This window comes from Lissotriton vulgaris, chromosome 11 (assembly GCF_964263255.1).
Source record: "Lissotriton vulgaris chromosome 11, aLisVul1.2, whole genome shotgun sequence".
Lineage (NCBI taxonomy): Eukaryota > Metazoa > Chordata > Amphibia > Caudata > Salamandridae > Lissotriton > Lissotriton vulgaris.
In genome coordinates this window covers 1,107,012,736-1,107,035,308 of record NC_141699.1, presented here as the reverse complement: position 1 = coordinate 1,107,035,308, position 22,573 = coordinate 1,107,012,736, and the positions used below count along the sequence as shown (strand labels likewise).

Below are 22,573 nucleotides of genomic sequence, written 5' to 3'. Positions count from 1 at the left end.
CATACATCTGATTAAATGACTTGGACCGTCCTAGAAGCGAGACCCAGATGGGATACACAGGTCTCCCTACGTCAAGAGCAGTGGTTGGTGTTCCGTCTTCAGACACAGATCCACGGAATGAACGACGAAATACCATAGTGGAACTCTATACTGTGGCCAAACACTGAGAACACCACAACATGGAAGATGTGACATGGTTTTCTCCATGGACCTTCAGAGAAACCCAAACACCCCCCACCGACCGGGTTTCACCATGCAGCATCCACTATGGGTGCCCCACCGGACGGGGTTTACCATGCACCATCTACCATGGGTGCCTGGGCTGCAGTTTAAAACATACTGAGTGACCTTTGATGGAATATACCTATTAGAATTGACTACACAAGCGTGTTTACCATTGTGCAATTACTCCCTATAAGAGTTATCGCCAGTCTTCAGGTTACAATCTAGAACAGAACTCGACTGTTCCCCTCATACAGGGCCACTATTCAGCGCAAACCACTTCGACAGCGGCAGCCTCATAGCGCGATCTACCTTATCCATTTTATTTGCACGGCTGTACTAGATCTTAACTTCTCTTTCAGGTCCCATGTGACTGAATAATAAATATCTATGCCCCCTCTTCCCCTGGGGGCACCACTGGCTGTCATCATTCCATGTACTGGCCGACTTACAGCGCATGCTCCTAGCCGATCGGAGACACTCTGTCTGGCACATGTGCATCTGATTCCCGTGAGAGACTAGGCACAACACGTTCTTAGACCAGGAATAAGGAGACGCCTTCTGATCTGATTCCGGCCTCCTATTTAGAGTAGACGGAGGCCTCCAGTCCCCTTACTTTCAGGCAGCCGCTGGCAGGGGGTAGGTGCACAGGAACCGGCACCCGTCGTAACCGTGATTAACCAACACCTTGATGGTTGGGATAGGCGCGCCACCTGGTGTACGCCTTAAATTCTGACTATTAGAGCCCTGCATTTACTGGGCCAGGCTTCATTTTAACTTTGCCTGTATTGTCTTTTTTATCCCCATTTCCAGTTAATATGGTACGGCATAACCAGCGTTGCTTAGCCGTGGGACACCTCTCCTGTGTAGTTTGAGGGTAAACAGTAACACACCCGTACCTACGATTGCGGCTTTCTTACCTAATATATGCTCTCACAAATGTCTTGCCTTTCAGCACCCGGGCAGCTAGAGGTGTACATTGGACTTGATGGCGCAGACGCGGACCGGGCTTCGCCTGCACCGCAATGTGGCACTAAAAGTAGCCAACTGCTGAGGCGGGGGACACACCAGGCGTCCTGCGCCACTGCTCTATGCCCCTTACTGCAAGGGGGATGAGGCCATTAGCGATAACCACAGGGGTACATATGGTGGATCAGGGGTGCCATTGTCACTTTTGCACCACGCCGGATTATGACAGTACACAACCTTATACCCCTGCAATTGACCACTTGTTCTTTGTCTGCAACTCTGTAATAACTTCTATGTGCTTGTTTATGTTCTAATACATTTCGGTCTGGTTACACTGTCAGGTATGCAATCCATTGATCTTTTCTGTAGCATTGCTGGGCCAACAGGCACCTGACGCATGAGTTTCCATTTCATCCCCTCTTCCCTTTGTTTCATCCCTTGTAGTTACCGCTTGGACATATCTACTTACAGAGATTGTGCACCTCTCTAGGTACACCTTTCCTATGGTCCATCCCAAGCTACCTTGCATAGCTACAGGGTTACCACTCCGGAACCCCTTTTCTCTCTGACGTGCACTTTCACTTTTCTTTCTAGGTCCTGAAGAAACGCTACTGATCACTAGGACATATATAGTGGTTAACATAGCGTGAAACATGTCGACCTTGTGTTTAATTACCCTGGCACATTAGGACTCATTGTAACTCACTAACCCTTTGGTATTTTAACCTACCAGGGGTACCACACAAATAAAAAAAACACCAGTAGAAACCTCTAGGGAATTTTATCCACCTCTGCAAGCACCCCACCACCACTTCTCACTGGATCCACCCCAAACTCCCACACTCACCTAACAGATTTTCTCTTAAAAGATCTCCATCAAAGAGACACTTCGGGGGCCCGTCGGGCATTGCAGCACCCGATGGGCCCCCTGGTTACAGATGAGCCTCAGGACATACAAAGGTGAACAGAGTTCCTGTGCTACAGTTCTGTTACAGGATAGACATGTGGAGAGATGGACTGTGCCACAGATCTCTCACAGGACAGTAATAGGTAGAGAGGCTGCCTGTGCTGTGGATCAGCCTCAGGGCAGAGACAGGTGGAAAGGATGCCTGTGTTACAGATCTGTCACAGAGCAGACACAGGTGAAGAGGCTTCCTGTGCTACAGATCTGTCACAGGAGAGACACAGGTGGAGGGGCTGCCTGTGCTACAGATCTGTCACAGGGTAAACACAGGTGAAGAGGCTGCTTGGCTACAGATCTGTCTCAGGGCAGACACAGGTGAAGAGCCTGCTGTGCTACAGATCTGTCACAGGACAGACACAGGTGGAGAGGTCGTCTATGCTCTCTGGGCAGACACAGGTGAGAGGCCTTTAGTGCAGACATCTCAAGTGGCAGCCTACGGAGAGCTATTGATACACTTAGAAAGAACACAGGACCTATGGGAACTACACAGGTGAATAATCACAGGTTGGCCCTGCTCAGTCTGCTATTGAATCTTCACTTAATTAGAAAGAGACTGACTTGGGGTAATGTCTTTGGATAGAACCACCCAAAATGTTTACTCTGTGGAATAGGCCCTGCTGCTGCTCACTAGAACAGTGGCAAAACTGGTCACAGGTGACATGTGTGGCACATGAGTGTACATTGCATTCTCTAAAGTACAGCTTCTGGCTGTGTCTGGGAGCCACCCTGTGCCTGCTGCACACATTCATGTTGCCAGTGCCCAGCAATTAAAAACATTAGTAGGCGTGTGACACTCTTGTGCACTTCTAGGTAAAACTAAACTCCTTGTAACTCACAGCAGTCATTGTACGGTGTCCATCGGTCTGTACTACCAGTCTGTATCCCCGGTCAAGAGGTACTGCCCAGCCCCATGCTTCATGCATTTTTAAATAGTTTACTTACTCTAATTTAATCAGTTCATCAACCAAGCTTGCTTTCTGTTTAGGAGACATCCTGGCAAAGATTACTCCGTTCAGCAGAAACTGAAAGAAAAAGAAACATGAGAATAAGTTACTTTTTGCAATACAACAGGATCTCAGTGTTTGGATTTATAATAATAATTATCACTGATAATGGATCATCTGTATTTGCTCATAACACCTATAATAAAAATCTAGCTCCTCAATTATACTGAGTGTATCAAACTCAGAAGGGTGAAAAGCTGAGTAGATGTGATAGGATTCAAAGTTTTAACCTTCATCTTACACACAGGTAGCACCTGTCAATTGCGTGTGGCACTCACTGATTGTGTCCTGCACTGGGAATGGCTAGGAGACTCTTGGCTTGTACACACAAGATTGTACCCAACACTGGGATTGGCTAAGGAGACTCGTGCCTTGCACACACAAGATTGTGCCCTGAACTGGGATTGACTGAAGTGACTCTTGCCTTGTGGTGTTTTGGAGAATACACACAACATTGTACCCTGCACTGGGATTGGCTAGGGAGACTCTTGCCTTGTGGTGTCTTGTGGAACTCACAGAATTGTGCTCTGCACAGGATTGACCAAAGAGACTCTTGCCTTGTGGTGTCTTCAGGAAATGCATACAAGATTGTGTTGTGCACTGGGATTGGCCAAGGAAACTCTTGCTTTGTTGTGTCTTGGGCAATACTCACTGATTGCACTGCAATTGGCTGAGGTGACTGTTGCCTTATGGAGTCTTTGGAAATGCACACGAGATTGAACCTTGCACTGGGATTGGTTGAGGAGACTCCTGCTTTGGGGTATCTTAAAGAATGCACATGAGATTCTACCCTGCACTGGAAGTGGCTGAGAAGACTCTTGTCTTGTGGTATCTTGTGGAATGCATGCAAGATTGTGTCCTGCATTGGGATTGGCTGAAGAGACTCTTGCCTTGTGGTGTCGTGGGAAATATCCCTGAGATTGTATCCTTCACTGGGATTGGCTGAGATTTTTACCTTGCGGTGTCTTGGGGAATGCACGTGCTCCTGGCTCAGAGTCTGCTGGAAGCACATCCATACCTTCTAATGGTGGGAGGCTTCCTGTCCTCCAATGAACTGGAGGCTAATGAATTAAAGATCCATGCAATGATCCTTGTAAGGAGAACTGATGATGATGTGTAGAGACTTCTTGGAGGTGGCCTTAGTCTAAATGGACACTAGCCATTGACTCTGTGACCATAGCAGGGTCCATGGTGCTCACCTATGCTGGGTGCTGCCTGGTCTTGTGTGCTTGTGTCCACAATACTCTGTATTCCTACCTCTCATCAGGCCTCTGTATATGCATGGATTTCAGGAGACACTGAGCGAGGAGGCTCATGGTCTCTTGAGATGAGTGCAGCAAGAGTACTACTTGACCTATACCAGAGCATCCCCTTTGCCTATGTATTTCAGCTTTGAAGCACCTCACCTGCCAATGATCTTACTCATATGTTAATCTACTAATGGTATCTCGATGCCCCTGCCTGTCTGTAGCATTTTGTGGGGTTGGGCTACTATGAGGGGTAACTCTTGGCATGCACCCATGGCATGACAACACCCATTTAGGATGTTATGTCGTGCTCAGCAGAATGTTGGTTATTCTTAAAGTATTATGTACGTCAATTCCATGATCATGAATATTTCATGTCATAAAGTTATTGATTCTTGACAAAATATGGACACCCATGATGTGAGGGAGCCCACGTCTGGCAAACTCCAGCAGAATGGTGAGTATTATTAGCACATTGTGATCAGCCTTAAAATGGCAGTTCTGGGCCTGACATCCATGACATGAAGGTGTTCACTTGTGGCCTTCAGTGAGGATACAAATATTCAATCAATCAATCATCAATCAGCAGATTTGCAGAGCACTATTTGTCCCCTGTGAGGGTAGCCAGGCACTGCAGATTTGTGTATTTATGTACATACACCACCCATTCCTTGAAATTAAACCTGCTGATGGCATGAGAAATAGGACTGGGTGGTAAACTCCGTTCCGCTCGCGGAATTTGGGTAATTTCGCGTTCTGTGGAGAACGCGGAATTGTCAAAAATTCCGCGATCCATGGCTTTGCGGATTTTTTTTGCCTGTTTGTGCTTTCAAAATGAGTGTTTACAGATATATTTACCCCAGAGCACGCAAACAGCGTACGCGAACAGAAAAAAAGGATTGCAAACGGGCGGAACAAGGGATTCCGCCTGTTTGTGGAACTTGGCGTGCTCGCGGAGATTTTCTATCGTTTAGCTTAACTTAGCGTGATTACTCAAATTCCGCCCACCCCTAATGAGAAACAGAGGCCACCTAAATATGGTTGCATTTCGGAACAACGCATGCCTTTACAATGTAGTTTCAACAATGAACATACCAGTACAACGCATGTCTTTACCACGCATAGCACTACCACAAACATATAAGGGGGTACAATATAAGTACCTTTACCGTGCATACCATTACCACACATACCATCATTACATTTATTTAAAATCTATGTAAATATAAACTAAATCAAAAATATTCAAAAATGCTAATATTTTCAGAAAGGATGTAAAATGAGACAGCGCACTCATATTTTTCATAACATGTTTTAGAGTAAAATATTAATAAAGAAATCATGTCGCAATTTATTTAATCTATACTAATATTATAAAGGAAGAACTTTGAGGCTTTGCGGCGGGTAAACTCGGGAACCACAGCGCCAATCCACACACCCGATACATCTTTGTAATCCTCAGGGTGTGCAGATGGACATAGGCTATATAAGGTAAAAAAATACATTATATTTAAAAAAATGTACATAAAAAAAGTAGTCCCTGAGAAGTAGCGCCGGCCGCGGCCTGCGTGCTCACGTCAGGAGCGCGAGGAGGAGCGGCGGACATGGCACGGGGGAGGAGCGGTGACGAGCGGCCGGTGAGGAGCAGCGGACCGGGCAGACATGGCGCGGGGGAGATGCGGTGACGAGTGGACGGTGAGGAGCAGCGGACCGGCAGGAAGAGAGTCGAGCGGCGGAGCGGTGAACTGAGGAGCGGCGAAGAACAGAGGTATGCGGCGGAGCGGTGAACTGAGAAGCGGCGGCTGAGGTAAGGCTCCGGGGGACAATGTCGGGGCAGGCGGGGGACTCAGAGCGCCTCAACACGGACAATGTCGGGGCAGGCGGGGGACGGGGACTTATGCACATTCTGTTGACAGACCGTAGTAGATGCCTTTGCATAGTGGTAAGTCTGTCACCCAAGCTGGGCTGCGTTGATAGGTTCACCGGATTTCGAAAATCAAACACCGGAACATTGCATAAACAAGGAAGTAAGACTGCAATTTATCATCGATCAGTGGGCACAGAATGACTTAACCAAAAGTGATCAGCATCATAAAAAACACTAACAGTGAGTCACTAAAAGGAATTAAATGCAACATTTACACACAGTGTCCTCTGTTTTATACTGCCATAATTGTGTACTTTTCAGCATTTCACAAGGTAAGACTCCGGGGGACAATGTCGGGGCAGGCGGGGGTCGGGGCAGGCGGGGGCCCAAAATGCTGGACAATGTCGGGGCAGGCGGGGGTCGGGGAAGCCTGATTGCTCCCGGACAACGTTGGGACGGGCTGCTAGTACCTAAATAAAAGTGTTTCCAATTTTCCAGTTTGTACAGTAGTCCTTTTTTTAATCCTCTTTGTACATCATGTCCCTAATTAAAAGGGATATTTTATATGTGAGCAAGGAGAAATAGCATATTTATTAAACGAACAAAATAAATTTACATTCTGTCACATTGTTATTCCCTTTACAAAATACATTCCATTGCATATTTTGATGTTAAATATTGAATACCACCCAAGAAACGTACAAATTCAGCCATCCACCATTTTGTGCTCAGTGGTACACTGACTTCGCTGGCGACCACAAACCTGAGAGAGAAGATGAGACCAGAGGAAGTTTGTTGTTCACTCACTACCATCTATCCACACAAGTAAGTTACAATGTTTTCAGTATAAACCTGCCAATTCTTGTAAACATATATTAATGTATTTATCTATAAAAATTCACAGATTATATCCAGACTTAATTTTGGATAGAGTTTCTGGAGTCCTAACAATGTAAATTAGTTAAGTAATCTTTATAACAGAAATTTCATACCAAAATAAACTTGACTATATATTTATTATTAATATTGTTTTTTTAAATCACTTTCTTAGACAAGTTTAGATTATATTGTTTACCACAAGGCAGGTGCTGAACAGTGTCTGGGAGCAAAACTACTCTTTTGACTCCGCCGGGTACCTACTTCAGGGCAGGTGCTGGACTGTGGCTGGGGAGCAAAATTACTATCCTTACTCCACTAGGTACTGACCTCAGGACAGGTGCTGGACAGTGGCTAGGGGTCAAATTTACTATTCTAACTCCACCGGCTACTTACCTCAGGGCAGGTGCTGGACAGTGACTGTGGGCACAAAATACTATTCTAACTTTGCCAGGTACTTACCTCAGGGCATGTGCTGAACAGTTGCTGGGGTCCAAAATTACTATTTTAACTCCATCAGGTACCTACCTTGGAACAGGTGCTGTACAGTTGTTGGGGGTAACATTACTATTCTAACTCCACCAGGTATTTACCTCAGGGCAGGTGCTAGACTGTGGTGGGGGCCAAAATTACTACTCTAACTCCAACCGGTGCTTACCTCAGGGCAGGTGCTAGACAGTGAGTGGGGGGGGGACATTATTATTCTTACTCTGCCAGGTACTTACCTCAGGACTGGTGCTGGACAAGCAGTGGGAGCCAAAATTACTATTCTATTTCTGCCGGGTATTTACCTCAGGGCAAATTCTGGAAAGTGGCTGGGGAGAAAAATAAATATTCTTACTCCACTGGGTACTTACCTTAGGGCAGGTGCTGTGAAGTGGCTGGGGGTAAAATTACTATTCTAACTCTGCCGGATACTTACCTGAGGGCATGTGCTGGACAGTGGCTGGGAATCAAAATTTCCATCCTAACTCCTTGGAGTACTTACTTCATGGAAGGTGCAGGACAGTGTTTAGGGGGCCAGAATCATTATTCACACTCCACTGTGTGCTTACCTAAGGCCAGGTACTTGACAGTGGCTGGGGGCCAAAATTACTTTTTTAACTCCACTGGGTACATACCTTGAAACAGGTGTTGGACAGTTGTTGAGGCAACATTAATTTTAAACTACACCAGGTACTTACCTCAGGGCTGGTGCTAGATAGTTGGTGGGCACAATTACAGTTTAACTTCACAGAGTACTTACCTCAGGGCAGGTGCTAGACAGTGGTTGGGTGCCAAAATTACTATTCTAACTCCTGTGGATGCTTATCTCAGGGCAGATGCTAGACAGTGACTGGGGGCAAAATATTATTCTATCTCTGCTGGGTACTCACCAAAGGGTAGCTGCTGTACTTTGACCGGTGGAAAACTTACTACTGTAACTCTGCCGGGTATTTACCTTAGGGCAGGTGCTTACAAGTGGCTGGGTAGAAAAATTATCATCCTCACTTTGCTGGGTACTTACATCAAGGCATATGCTGGACAGTGGCTGGGGTCAAAGTTACTATTCAAACTTCACTGTGTACTTACCTCAGGGCACGTGTAGGACAGTGCCTGGGGTCAAAATGACTATTCTAACTCTTTCAAGTACCTACCTTATGGCAGGTGCTGGAAAACGGCTGGGGTAAAATTACTATTCTAACTCAGCTGCGTACTTACCTCAGGGCAGGTACTGGACAGCAGCTAGGGGGGAAATCATTATAATTACAGTATGAAAACTTATATTTGTTTCTATTAAACAGACCTTATAATCTCTTTAAATAATTTGAAAATCTACAAGCTGAAAGTCCAAACCGCACCCTGTCATGAAAAAAACAAAAACCTTTCCAGGTAAATAAGGCTTGACTAAGCATATCCAAATCTAACAATTTTCTTCCAATGTGCAACAAAGAATGCCACCAGAATACCTCTTGTTTTTTTATAGTGGTATTAAAAAGAATGTAACTGTCAATAAACAGTTTTAAAAAAACAACAAACCCATTTTTCCTTAGCAGGGATTTTGCTCACAATAAAACACTTACATTTCAAACATTTCTAATCTCAAATGATACTTTCCTTTTTATATATATATATATATATATATATTACCTACTGGCGGTCGCCAGTAGGTAGTTATAGTTAGGATTTTTTTAATGCAAAATCTCAACATTCTATTGGGAATAACTTTGGCACCGGTTGAGGAATCTGCCTGAAAATGTCCTCAAATTTGCCTCGCGGCGCCTTGGTCCTTCCCTGAAAGTTTGGGGGGGATTCGTCAAGCGGGGGCCGAGATAAAAGGGGGGTCCCAAAACGTGTTTTCCCCTTGTTAATTTCCATAGGGCGGTCAAACTCACTTTTAGCCCGAACGGCTGAATGGATTTCCACCAAACATGGCAAAATTGTAGGGACTGGTAGCCCGATGTGCCTTTGATATGTCTCAAGATATGTGCTCCAGTGGTTTTTGAGTAATTTAGGTTCAAATAAATATATATATCTATAGCCGCGCCCCGGTACGTGCACCGGGGAGCGCACCGGGCGCGCTACGCGACTTGCACGCGGTAAGCTGATTGGCTATCGGGTGTCTGTAAACATTCGAAACAGTCCGGAGCGGACGCCATCTTGTGTCTCGGTAAAATCGAGACACAAGAGGTGGCAAAAACAAAGGGGGAAATGACCATAAGGTGGAGCGCCCGGTACGCGCACCGGGGAGGGGACCGGGGAGCGTACCATGGGGAAAAAGAATGACAGTTTTAAAAATAAGTAGCTGTTTTAAAAAAAAAATCTTTTTTTATTTTTTATTTTTATTTAAGTACCAGCATGTAACTACCAATGCAGAGTCTTAAATTCAATGTAGACTGTCTCCTCTGTAGATAATTTGCATGTTGTTACAGAAGTTATTGTGGTATATGGAATCTATAGTGTAGTCTGTCAGGAAAGCAGAAAGAACATGGAGGCAGGAGATGATAAAGAGATGTTAAATACACATTGGAGATAATATAGTGGGAGAAAGGTAGTAACTATGAGCAAAATTACTATGTAACACAAAAAAGCTGCACAGTATACTATAAGTCTCACTTTATATTATATTTATTTTGGTACTATTTCATAATTTACAAATAAAAAAGAATAATGTCTCTAACAATTTAAAAATTTTAAATACCAATTTATTGCTGTGATTTTTCAAAATCTAAAAGAATTTCCAACATAATATCGTCAGGTATGTCCTCATTTGGATTCGATGATTCCATTTCTTCCACACAATTAAGTAAGTATTGATCCAGAGACTGATCCCAAAAGTCTAATTCATCAATCTCTTCCTTAGGATTGTTCTCCAGATCAATTTCGAATGAAATATTACATTTGTTTTGTTCTCCTTCCATTTTCTTGCTGTAAATTGCATAAAAAATAAATATATCAGTAGAGATAGGTCACTGTTGGGTTTAAGTTCAGAGAGGTACTTGTGAGTTTTTAACAGTGAAGTTATCTTTGGGCAGTGTATGGTATGAGGTAGGAAGTAGAAATATAAAAAAGTGTATGTGAAGAAGCCTAAGAAAATTCATAATTATACCAGAGAAGCCTAATTCAATCTATAACTATAACAGAGAAGCCTATCTCAATCTGTAATTATAACAGAGGGACAGTAAATAACTGTCAGAAAACGTTTTTACAAATGAACTTAAAGTGCCCCTTACAAATGTATAACTTACCTTATAGAAAGGTGATGAAGATAAATGAGAAAATCCTTTAAAGATGTATCTCAGGTAGTTGTAGTCAAAATGGCTGTGTTTCCCTCTCATTTTTCATTTATATTCATGTACATAACCAATCAAATGTCAGGAAAAAAAAGTAGAAAATGAAAGTACCATTTTAATTGGTTGTAAATTGTAACACTCCATATGTGTTTTTGGCATGTAATTTACCTCAGGATATTTAGACAGGGCCACAGCCCAAATGGCTCAATGGAATACCATCAAATGTGGGATAATGGTAGGGACTGGTATGTAGTATGGTCTATTCTATATTTGGTGAAAGTCTGCCCAGTGGTTTTTATGTAATTTTGTTTCCCACATTTTTCTGGGGAGCGCTTACCAGTGTGCGCCCCGGTACGCGTACCGGGAGCGCTACGGGAGTCCGCCATTTTGTGTTTCGGTCGAATTGAGACACAAGATGGAGGACAAACAACGTTGGGAATGGGTAAAAAGGGGCACAGTAGACACCCCCTGACCCTCTAGGTTTTCTGAGGGGAGTTTAGGAGGGGCATATATGCCAAAAAAAAATTACATTTGCGGGGGGAGCGCCCGGTACGCGCACCGGGAGCGCTCCAAGACAAAAAAAAATAAAAAATATGAACAATATACATAAAAAAAAATAGTATTACATAAATATACAATATAGGATTCATTTTAAAAAATATTACATTACATAGCTATAGAAATTTGCTATTAAAAAACCTTTGAAATTCACTGAAAAAACCATAGGTTTCACACCAGTTACAGTTAGGAATTAGTGTTTAAAAAACCTATGAAATTCACTGAAAAAAACAGAGATTTCAGACCAGTTGCAGTTAGGAATTAGCATTTAAAAAACCTATTAAATTCACTGAAAAAAACAGAGGTTTAACACCAGTTATAGTTAGCTGGAAATTTTACTGACATAAAACCATTGAAATTCCCACGCTATAGTTAGTTGGACTCACTATAACTTGCGCGCCTGCAATGCACTGCTGATGACGTCACATATTACATCACTCCTGACATGGTCAGTGACATCACTAATGACATCACTGATGACACCATCCTTGTGACAGAGTGACAGACCTCCTTTCAGTGTAATGTAACCCTTGAAACACATATTCAAAAATAGAAACTAACATTTAAGAAAAAATGGACATACCCATACCAGTTACAACAACCAATTCAGTAATTCCACCATCTATATACACATATACTCATTCACCAACAGTTCTATATAGTCACTCATACATATACTCACTCATCATATGTAGTGATACACATATACATCCTGTTACACACCGACAGTCATCCAAAAGTTACTCACACACATATACACACATGCAAATAAACTATTGAACATCCATTTATTTGCATATACAGCTATACACACACTACCATCTTACTTCTAAGGAAACTTACACATACTTACTCTCTTAAACAATCACTTATAGAAACTAATACTTATTTAAACAGGAACTCTTACAATCCCTCACTCTCACATATACTCACTTATATACATCAATACTCACATATACTAGATTAAAACATATGTAGTTACTGATAAAGACACTAGTGAGACAGTCATTCACTCACTAACACACACATATACACACTCATCCACCCATACAGTCCTGCACATATGATGTCTTCAAAACACATACAAACAGTGAGTCATTCATTGATGCATCTATGTGCTAAGTAATACCCCCACCAAACCATACAGACACTCATACTGATACTAAAAAATATAAAACAAAAAAGAATAAAAAAAAACAGTGACACCATCCTTGTGACCGAGTGACAGACCTCCTTTCAGTATAATGTAACCCTTGAAACACATATTCAAAAATAGAAACTAAAATATAAAACATATTTATTTTTCAGAAAGACACACATTCACTGGATGGTGTCATCAGTGATGTCATGAGTGATGTCACTGACCATGTCATGAGTGATGTAATATGTGATGTCATCAGCAGTGCATTGCAGGCGCGCAAGTTATAGTGAGTCCAACTAATTATAACGTGGGAATTTCAATGGTTTTATGTCAGTAAAATTTCCAGCTAACTATAACTGGTGTGAAACCTCTGTTTTTTTCAGTGAATTTAATAGGTTTTTTAAATGCTAATTCCTAACTATAACTGGTGTGAAACCTCTGTTTTTTTCAGTGAATATATATATATATATATATATATATATATTACCTACTGGCGGTCGCCAGTAGGTATATATAGTTAGGATTTTTTCCCTATGGGATTTCTGAAAATTCTATGCCTAATAACTTTGGCGTTTGTGGACGGAATTGGCTGAAATTTTCAGGAAAATGGCACATTTTGTTTCTGAGCAGCCCCTGAAAATTTGGTGGGGTTTCGTCAAGGGGGGGCTGAGAAAAAAGGGGGGTCCCAAAACGCGTTTTTTGCATTGAGTTTTCCATAGGGCGGTTGGACTCACTTTTAGCCCGAACGGCTGAATGGATTTTCACGAAACTTGGCAAAATTGTAGGGACTGTTAGCCCGATGTGCCTTTGCTAGGTCTCAATATATGTGCTTCAGTGGATTTTGAGAAATTAACGTTTAAATCAAGATATATATCTGTAACAGCGCTCCGGGCAGCGATCCGGTTAGCGAACCTTTCGCGTATCGGAACTTTGCGATGCGAAGCTGATTGGCCCTCCGGTGTCTGTCAACATTCTAAACAGTCCGGAGCGGCCGCCATCTTGTCTCTCGGTAGGATCGAGAGACAAGAGGAGGCCAAAACAAAGGGGGAAATTACCATAAGGGGGCATAGTAGATCCTCGTTGACCCCCTAGGTTTTATGTGGAGGTTTTAAAAGGGCCTAGGAGGGTCCAAAAAAAAAAAAAAAAAATTTTTTTTTTTGCGTGGTAAGCGCCAAGTTCGCGAACCGGAAAGCGTTCTGGGCAGCGAACTTTATGGATAAAAGAATGAAAGACTTTTCTAATACTGTATGTTAATTATTTGTTGGTTTTGTTGATTATTTTTTATTTTTTTTATTTTTTAAGCAATTTTTTATTGTTGTGATTGTGTTTCAAAATTTAATAACATTTCTAACATTTAACTAGTTTATGAATTACATATAAAAATGATTAAAGACTCAAACAATTTTTTAATATTACATACAATTTTATTTTTCGGATTGTTTTTCGAAATTTAATACAACGTCTAGCATTTCACTGTCTGATATGTGTTCTTGTTCAGTGAACATAAGTTCAAACATTTGACCGTCATCATAATGAAGTAAATGATCCACTGATTCTACACATTGAACTAATTCATGGTCCCGTGATTCATCCATGAAATCTGAGTCATCATTGTCCGCAATAACTTTTTCTGTGTTGGTCTCCAGAACAATTTCGAAGGAAACATTCTGCTCACCTTCCATTTTATTGCTGTAATTTGCATAAAAAATAAATATATCAGTAGAGATAGGGCACTGTTGGGTTTAAGTTCAGACAGGCACTTGTGAGTTTATAACAGAGAAGTAATCTATGGGCACTGTATGGTTTCAGGCGTGAAGTAGTACTATTAAAAAGTGCCTGTGAAGAAGCCTAAGTAAATTCATAATTATACCACAGAAACCTAAATCAGTCCATAATTATAATAAAGAAGCCTTTCTCAATGTCTAACTCTTACAGAGGGATAGTATATAACTATCTGAAAAAGTTTACCATATTTACTTATAGTGCACAATATACTTCAGTTTTAAAAATAACAACTTACCTTTAGAAACAAGTTGATGTTATTAGTGATATTCTAAATGATATATACAACAACAAGTAGTAGTCAAAATGGCTGTGTTTCCTTCTCTCCCTTTATATATATACAGGTATATAACCAATCAAATGTCAGGTAATAAAAGTAGAAAAGGAAAGTAACATTTTCATTGGTTGTCAATTCCAACAATTCAGATGTGTTTTGTGAAGTAATTTACCTCACGGTATTTGGAGAGGTCTACAGGCTAAATGGCTAAATGGAATTTCAATGAAATTTGTGAGAATGGAAGGGATTGTTATGTAGTATGAGCTAATCTATATTTGGTGAGAGTGTCTCTAGTCGTTTTTCTGTAAATTACTTTCCCGCCTTTTTTTAGGACCGCTTTCCGGGAAGCGGCCCGGTTAGCGAACCTTAAGCGTCACGGGAGTCCACCATTTTGTGTTTCGGTCGCATTAAGATACAAGATGGAGGGCAAATAATGTTTAGAATGGGTAGAAGGGGTCATGGTAGACTTATCTTGACCCCCTAGGTTTTCTGAGCGTGGCTGAGGAGGCTTATATGTGCGGAAAAAAAAACTTTTTTTAAAAAAATTCCGCGAGGTTAGCTTTCGGTTAGCGAACCGGGTAGCGCTCCGGGGAGCGAATTTTGTGGAAAATTAGTGAAAAAAGTTAGAGAAAAATAATAATTGTGAGTGATCAGATGTAGGGTAGCTCTGAGAAGAGCTTTTGGGTTTATGGTACATTTAGGTACTTATAAGTAGGTACCAATGCACAGTCTTAAATTCAGAATGAAAATTCTGTTGCCCTCATCTGAGAAGTGAACTCCATCTCCTCTGTAGATATCTTGCATGTAGTAACGCAAGTTATTGTTGTACAGAGAGCCCATTCCATGGTCTCTCATGTAAGCTGAAACAGATTTGTTTACATGCTTCCTCGCTTTCTCAATTTGTGGACAAAATTGGTTGGACCACCTCCATTTCTGTCTTTGGCATATATTGGAATATACCAAGGCAGTTTGAGGAAAAAGTGCCATTAATTGCTCAAAGGTGTCCTTTAAAAGCATTTCCAGACCTACCCCTGTCAAAGTGCCCAAATCATTACCTCCACAGTGCACTATTAACAGGTCAGGTTTTGGCAAATGCATAAAGGTTTTCACCAATGGTATCAATTGGTGACATTTTAATCCTCTTTGGCCCAACCACTTAATTTCCACATCTTGTAAATTGAGGTTAGGTAAATTTCTGCTCTCAGCATACCTTTGAGCCCAGTGGATGTAACTATGTCCAACAATCCAGACCTTAAACATGGTGGGAGAAGGTTGTTCTGCAGTCAGATGAAGTGTGGTAATGAAAGGGCAGTTGAAACAGTAGGAGTTTCTAAAGAAAAAAAACTGTGGATTTACAATGCTAATGATTCATTAGCAGTGATTGGTGCATTTCCATTTCTGAAAACAGAAAGTTAGGGTGCATGGATGTGTTCTTTGAAAGATGTAATTTGAATGGTCAAGGAAGAAACATTTAATGAAAGATTGCACTGGATACGCAGGTGCACTGAGAGTTCAGAGTTCAATTGAAACATTGTTGTGTGAATTTGCAAACATGAGAGGTCTTCCAGGAGGTGGTTGCTATGGAAACAAGGCAGACAGGGCAGAGGGGGGAAGGGTTTTGATTTGAAAAAAGTGAGGGAAGAGGTATGATTGGCTAATATGAGAGATATGTGAAAAGAATATCTGTATGTCTGTGCTTTCAATAGCTGCAGCCTTTGGAGTGCATCCTTTTTCTTCTGCTGAAGACAATTTGGTGTATTTCTTAGACTGTTTTCAAAACTCAAAAAATATTTGCTAAGGTGAGAAAAGATTTATTTAATTTAGATAGAGAATAGTATGATTTAAGGAGAAAATGATGAAGAAAGCTGTGTTTTTAAAATGTGGTTTTGTCTCTAGTGATATACTAATAGAATTAGTTTCATAGAGAAATTGTAATTGCATATTTGGTGTAACATTCTGGCATGCAGTAACACAAGTTATTGTGGTACATGGAGCCCATTTTATGGTCTGTTATGTAAGCTGAAACAGAGATGTTGCTTTTAAAAACGATTTAAGAAATCAATTTCATTTCTGGATATGTACTGCTAGAGCTTCATAGGTTGTTTTGAGCCATATTTATAAGGTATTTGAGTGTCTAAGATGTTATGTTTTCCTTTTAAAATGTAAAGTGTTCCTCATGGGGCAAGTGTCTTGTAAATACGCTCCCACTTGTGCTTGGCAAATTTAGATTTTGATTATGGGAGTTACCTAGCCATGTTAATAGTGTCCCAAAAATGGTGCTAGTGAATTGCAGAAAACACTTTCATGTGTCTCAAGGACATTTTTAGTCATTTCTTCATGAATGCAGGTATACAATTGATTTATATGCTGTGTTTAAAAACGAATTTTAAAATCAATTACATTTCAGGATATGTACTGTTAGAGCTTCATAGGTTGTTTGGGGTCATATTTAGAAGGCATTTTAGTGTCTTTGATGTTATTTTTCCCTTTTTAAATGGAAAGCGTTCCTCATGGGGCCCTGAGCAGTTCTTAGCCATGTTATTTAATAGGAAGTGGATAACATGGCTAAGAGCATTTGCTGGAAAGTGCATGAATATTGCTGACTTTTCTGCGATGTTATTTTTCCCTTTTTAAATGGAAAGTGTTCCTCTTGGGGCAAGTGTCTTCTAAATACGCTCCCACTTGCGCTTGGCAAATTTAGATTTTGATTATGGGAGTTACGTAGCCATGTTAATAGTGTCCCAAAAATGGTGCTAGGGCATTCCAGAAAACACTTTCATGTGTCTCAAGGACATTTTTAGTCATTTCTCCATGAATGCAGGTATACAATTGATTTATATGCTGTGTTTAAAAACGAATTTTGAAATCAATTACATTTCAGGATATGTACTGTTAGAGCTTCATAGGTTGTTTGGGGTCATATTTAGAAGGAATTTTAGTGTCTTTGATGTTATTTTTCCCTTTTTAAATGGAAAGCGTTCCTCATGGGGCCCTGAGCAGTTCTTAGCCATGTTATTTAATAGGAAGTGGATAACATGGCTAAGAGCATGTGCTGGAAAATGCATGAATATCGCTGACTTTTCTGCGATATTCATGCATTGCGGCCGTTTTTTTTCACATTTGCGAGCAGTTCTTAGCTATGTTATCCAATGGGAGGTGGATAACATGGCTAAGAGCATTTGCTGGATAATGCATGAATATCGTTGACTTTTCAGCGATATTCATGCATTGCGGCTGTTTTTAATCGCATTTGTGATAAACAATTACATTTCTTGATATGTACTTTTAGAGCTTCATAGGTTGTTTGGGGCTATATTTAGAAGGCATTTTAGTGTCTTTGATGTTATGTTTACCTTTCTAAATGGAAAGCGTTCCTCTTGGGGCAAGTGTCTTGTAAATACGCTCCCACTTGCGCTTGGCAAATTTAAATTTTGATTATGGGAGTTACCTAGCCATGTTAATAGTGTCTCAAAAATGGTGCTAGGGCATTCCAGAAAACACAATCATGTGTCTCAAGGACATTTTTAGTCATTTCTTCATGAATGCAGGTATACAATTGATTTATATGCTGTGTTTAAAAACGAATTTTGAAATCAATTAAATTTCAGGATATGTACTGTTAGAGCTTCATAGGTTGTTTGGGGTCATATTTAGAAGGCATTTTAGTGTTTTTGATGTTATTTTTCCCTTTTTAAATGGAAAGCGTTCCTCATGAGGCCCAGAGCAGTTCTTAGCCATGTTATTTAATAGGAAGTGGATAAAATGGCTAAGAGCATTTGCTGGAAAATGTATGAATATCGCTGATTTTTCTGCGATATTCATGCATTGCGGCCGTTTTTTTTCACATTTGCAAGCACTTCTTAGCCATGTTATCCAATGGGAGGTGGATAACATGGCTAAGAGCATTTGCTTCAAAGGTTGTTTGGGGTTATACACCATTTTTGGGAAATTAGTAACATGCCTATCTAACTCCCATAATCAAAATCTAAATTTGCCAACCGCAGGTGGGAGCATATTTACAATAAATTTGCACCAGGAAGAACGTAAAATAGCATACTAGATACTCAAATGCCTTATAAATATGACCCAAAACATCTTATGAAGCACTAGTAGTGCATATTTCCAGAAATGTATTGGTTTTCATTTAATGATTTACTTCATTGGTAGGCCTTCACATGTTTTTTTATTTTGATATTTTTCAGTGAAAATCTTATCTGCAACCATGTGTTGGCCTCACCTCAAATAAACAAAACAGGTGATGGACTGAATGTGGATCAATGACACACATTTACCCCAGTCTAAAGATCAGGGCCTAAACAAATCTTTAGATAGGCTACATCTTATCGTCATCCTGAATTAATGATTTAAAATATTAGGGAGTGATTTATGAGTGTTGTATGCCTTTTTTGTACCATTTAGTGTCATTTTTGTGATGCAGTGCTGGTGGAAAACATTTGCTATGTTAAATAATTAGTACGGCATTAAGTTTTAGATGACTGTTATTTATTTACTGTTTGGTAATAGTGGTTAATAACATTTTATATTATATTTTTCCACAGATTCAACTGCAGATTCTTTCATAGTTTGGAAAATGCCTTCCAAAAGTCGAATACGAAAGGCTAGAAAACGTCAAAGACAGCAGGATGATGTTTTATTGCAGCAGTCCTCTTCCCCAAATACTTGTCAAAACACCAAGAAAGGTCCGGGTAAGAGCACGAAATCATTCTTAAGAAATATTTGTAGTAAAAAAAGTTTTGCTCAAAAAAATGTTTCAGTTCACAAAAAGAAAAGTAATTTAAATGGAAAGGAGAGACCCATCACAAATGTTACTGGTAGAGGAAGAGATAACTCTGTGCATGATAGTAGAAGGAAACAACAGTTTAGGGACATTCGAAATCGAATGTTCCGTAATAGGATATTAGTTAATTTATTGAAAAGTATTAAAAAGAAAGGCCAACAGAAAGCGGCATTTTATAAGAAGAAGAAAAATGTAGAGAAAATTATTGATCATGCTTTTGAAATTAAGCGAAAGTTGTTTATTTTGGTAATCAATAGAATTAGGAAACTAAGCAAGGTAATTTCTGATTTCAAAACAAAAAGTAGATGGAAGAGAGTAGTAAATCGTACTAACTTTTGTGAAGTTTTTTCCGGAGAATGGATGCATAGTTCAAGTTCTGAGGCATTTTTTAATGAGGAGACTTATTTTCAGGATAATGATTTGGTGCATGCAGTTGACATCAGTGGTCGAGCTTATGAAGTGAAGGATGGTTGTCCAGTTGAAAAAGAACAACTTGTGACAACAGAGACAGAAGAGGCGCTAAGTGATGAGGTTTTAGGAAGACGTCCTAAGGGTCCTGTGTACATTTGGAAGTGTAGTTCTATTTGCAGTGTGCGACAGGTTTCCATCAATTTGCTTTGTGATTTTATACGGACATTTAATAAGAAAAGTTTGAAGCAGAAAATGAAGTTGTTGCAAGATTTAGATCCTTGCAGAGTGAGACAAATGACAGGTTTGCGTGGTCATTCACTGGCTTGTCTTTCCAGGAGAGTATGCCAGAGTGTTTTTCATCATTTCAGGATGCTAGCAGTGCATCATAATAAAGTGAGAAAATTAGTGAGAATGTTGTATTATGCTAAGAGTCCAGCAATTATGCTTAAACAATTATGTGCTGCTCTTTTGCATGGTTCTGAAATAGATGTGAAAAATATTTGTGAAGAAATTGAGTTTTGTTACTTTGGTAGTAAAGATGAGAATGTTCAAATTGACCCTGAAGTAGAGGGTAATGTGGAAGATAATGTACAGGTTTCCAGTACAGATAATTTTCAGAAGGAAATTGCCACGTTTCAGATGAAATCAAGTGAGAGGCCTAATTTCACTTGTGTATGTTGTCGACGCACTTATTATAAGAATCAGACTAAGGTAGTGGATTTATATGCAAAAAGTGAAAGGGAAAATAATAGTGAATGGAAGGATTTTGCCACATACTTGATGGTAGAAAATTATTTTGATTTGGGATCGGATCAACGTGTGTGTACTTATTGTTGTAATAAATTAAACCAAAACCAGATGCCTGCTAGGTCAGTTCAAAATAATCTGGAATTGGTTGAGATTCCTTCTGAATTGAAGGATTTAAATACTTATGAATCTATTTTGATTCAAAGTATCCATCCCTTTCAGGCTATTGTAAGAATGGAGCCAAAGACAGGGAAGTTGCCTCCAGCAGATTTACAGAGAGGATTAAAGGGAAGAGTTGTTTATTTGCCTCTAGATTTGAAGAAAAACATTAACACAATTGGAATAGAAAAAGTGGAAGAGGAACCTCTGGTTATCTTGGTTAATGGGGTTCCGACAAAGAATAAGAAAATATGGCAAGATTTAGTGGATGTTAGGAAAGTCAAAAAGGCAACAGTGTATTTGAAGAAAAATAATAAGTACTATAAGAATGTATATGTTGCAGAAGAGGAAGTAAGTGATGAAGAGGATAGCGATTTGTGTGCTGGCCAAATTGAGAAAGTAGAGGCCTCTAAAAGTGAAGAAATATATGAACATTATAGTGTTCATCCTTTGCATTCCAAGGAAGTCATGGGGAATGCTATTGAGTTGTTTCAAATGAAACAAGCCAAAGGGAGTCCCATTAGTGTTTGGGAGGAAAGTTTGGAAGCTCGGTGTTTCCCACAGCTATTTCCCACAGGTCAAGGAGGAAGATATGATGAGCGACCTCATCAAATTCCTGCGTCTGAATACCGGACTTTACGATTGTATGCAGAAGATCCTAGGTTTCGGCAATGCATTCCCTATTTGTTTCATCTCCTGTTTGAAAGCGATCTGTCTGGACTGTCATATGCAGTGAACCACATCTTAAAAAGTGGTATACAGATGCGAAACATCTCGGCAAGTGACTTTATGCATACAGTCAATGTCCAAGACAGTATTTTGGATTCTCACTTAATTAATCTCATGGCGTGTCAGCGTGGTACTAATGAGTACTGGTACCGTCGTCATGGTGATTTAAAATGTATGCTGAGGAACTTAGGAACTCCAACATGGTTCCTCACTCTGAGCTGTGCCGAGTATGGCTGGGAAGACTTACTTGAATTTCTACGAGAGGCAAATGGAAATATTGAAAACATTGAATTCAAGACACCTGGAGAACTGTGTTCTTTGGATCCAGTGAATGTATGCAGGTACTTCAATCATAGATTTGAAGCTATGATGTCTTTCATCACAAATAAAAAGAATCCACCTCTTGGAGAGGTGTTGGATTTCTTCTGGAGAAAGGAGTACCAAGCAAGAGGTGCCCCTCATATACATATGTTGTTGTGGATCAAGGATGCACCTAAATTTGGAACAGATCCGGATGACTTAGTGATGAATTTCATAGAACAGTATTCTACGTGTGCTGTTCCAAACGCAACGGAGAAGAAAAGTCTAAGAGAACAAGTTCTACGTTTCCAAAGCCATCGTTGTGGAAAGTACTGTCGTCGTAAATTCAGAAACAAGGACAAGTTCTACACCAAATGTCGTTTCAACTTTCCACGACCGGTGATTTCTAAAGGAAGAGTGAACAGTTTGATGTCTTCGCTGCGACATAATGTGACGAGGAAATGACCCAAGAATACATACAATTTGAAAAGGAATGAAGAGTCCAAGTACATCAATGACTACAACCCAGTGATTTTGTCCATGTGGAATGCCAACATGGATATACAGTTTGTGGCTGACAACTGTATGGCTGTGGCTCGGTATGTGACATCTTACATCACCAAAAAAGAAAAGACCGAACTGAAGGATATGTGGGAGGACATTTCCCATGAAAAGAGCCTCAGCAAGAAGTTGTACAGTTTCAGTCTGAAGATGTTGTCGCATCGAGAAATCGGAGCTTACGAATGTTC

The 22,573-nt window shown here is 40.4% G+C and overlaps 1 protein-coding gene across 1 annotated transcript in view; it reads right to left on the bottom strand.

The window, feature by feature from the left end:
• Positions 1-22,573, bottom strand: part of LOC147684248 (putative cation-transporting ATPase 13A4) — a 387,249-nt gene that overhangs the window by 109,867 nt on the left and 254,809 nt on the right. The window contains exon 22 of the mRNA XM_086944648.1: positions 3,098-3,177. Coding sequence (XP_086800774.1) covers positions 3,098-3,177 — 80 coding nt within the window. The remainder of the gene's footprint in view (positions 1-3,097; positions 3,178-22,573) is intronic.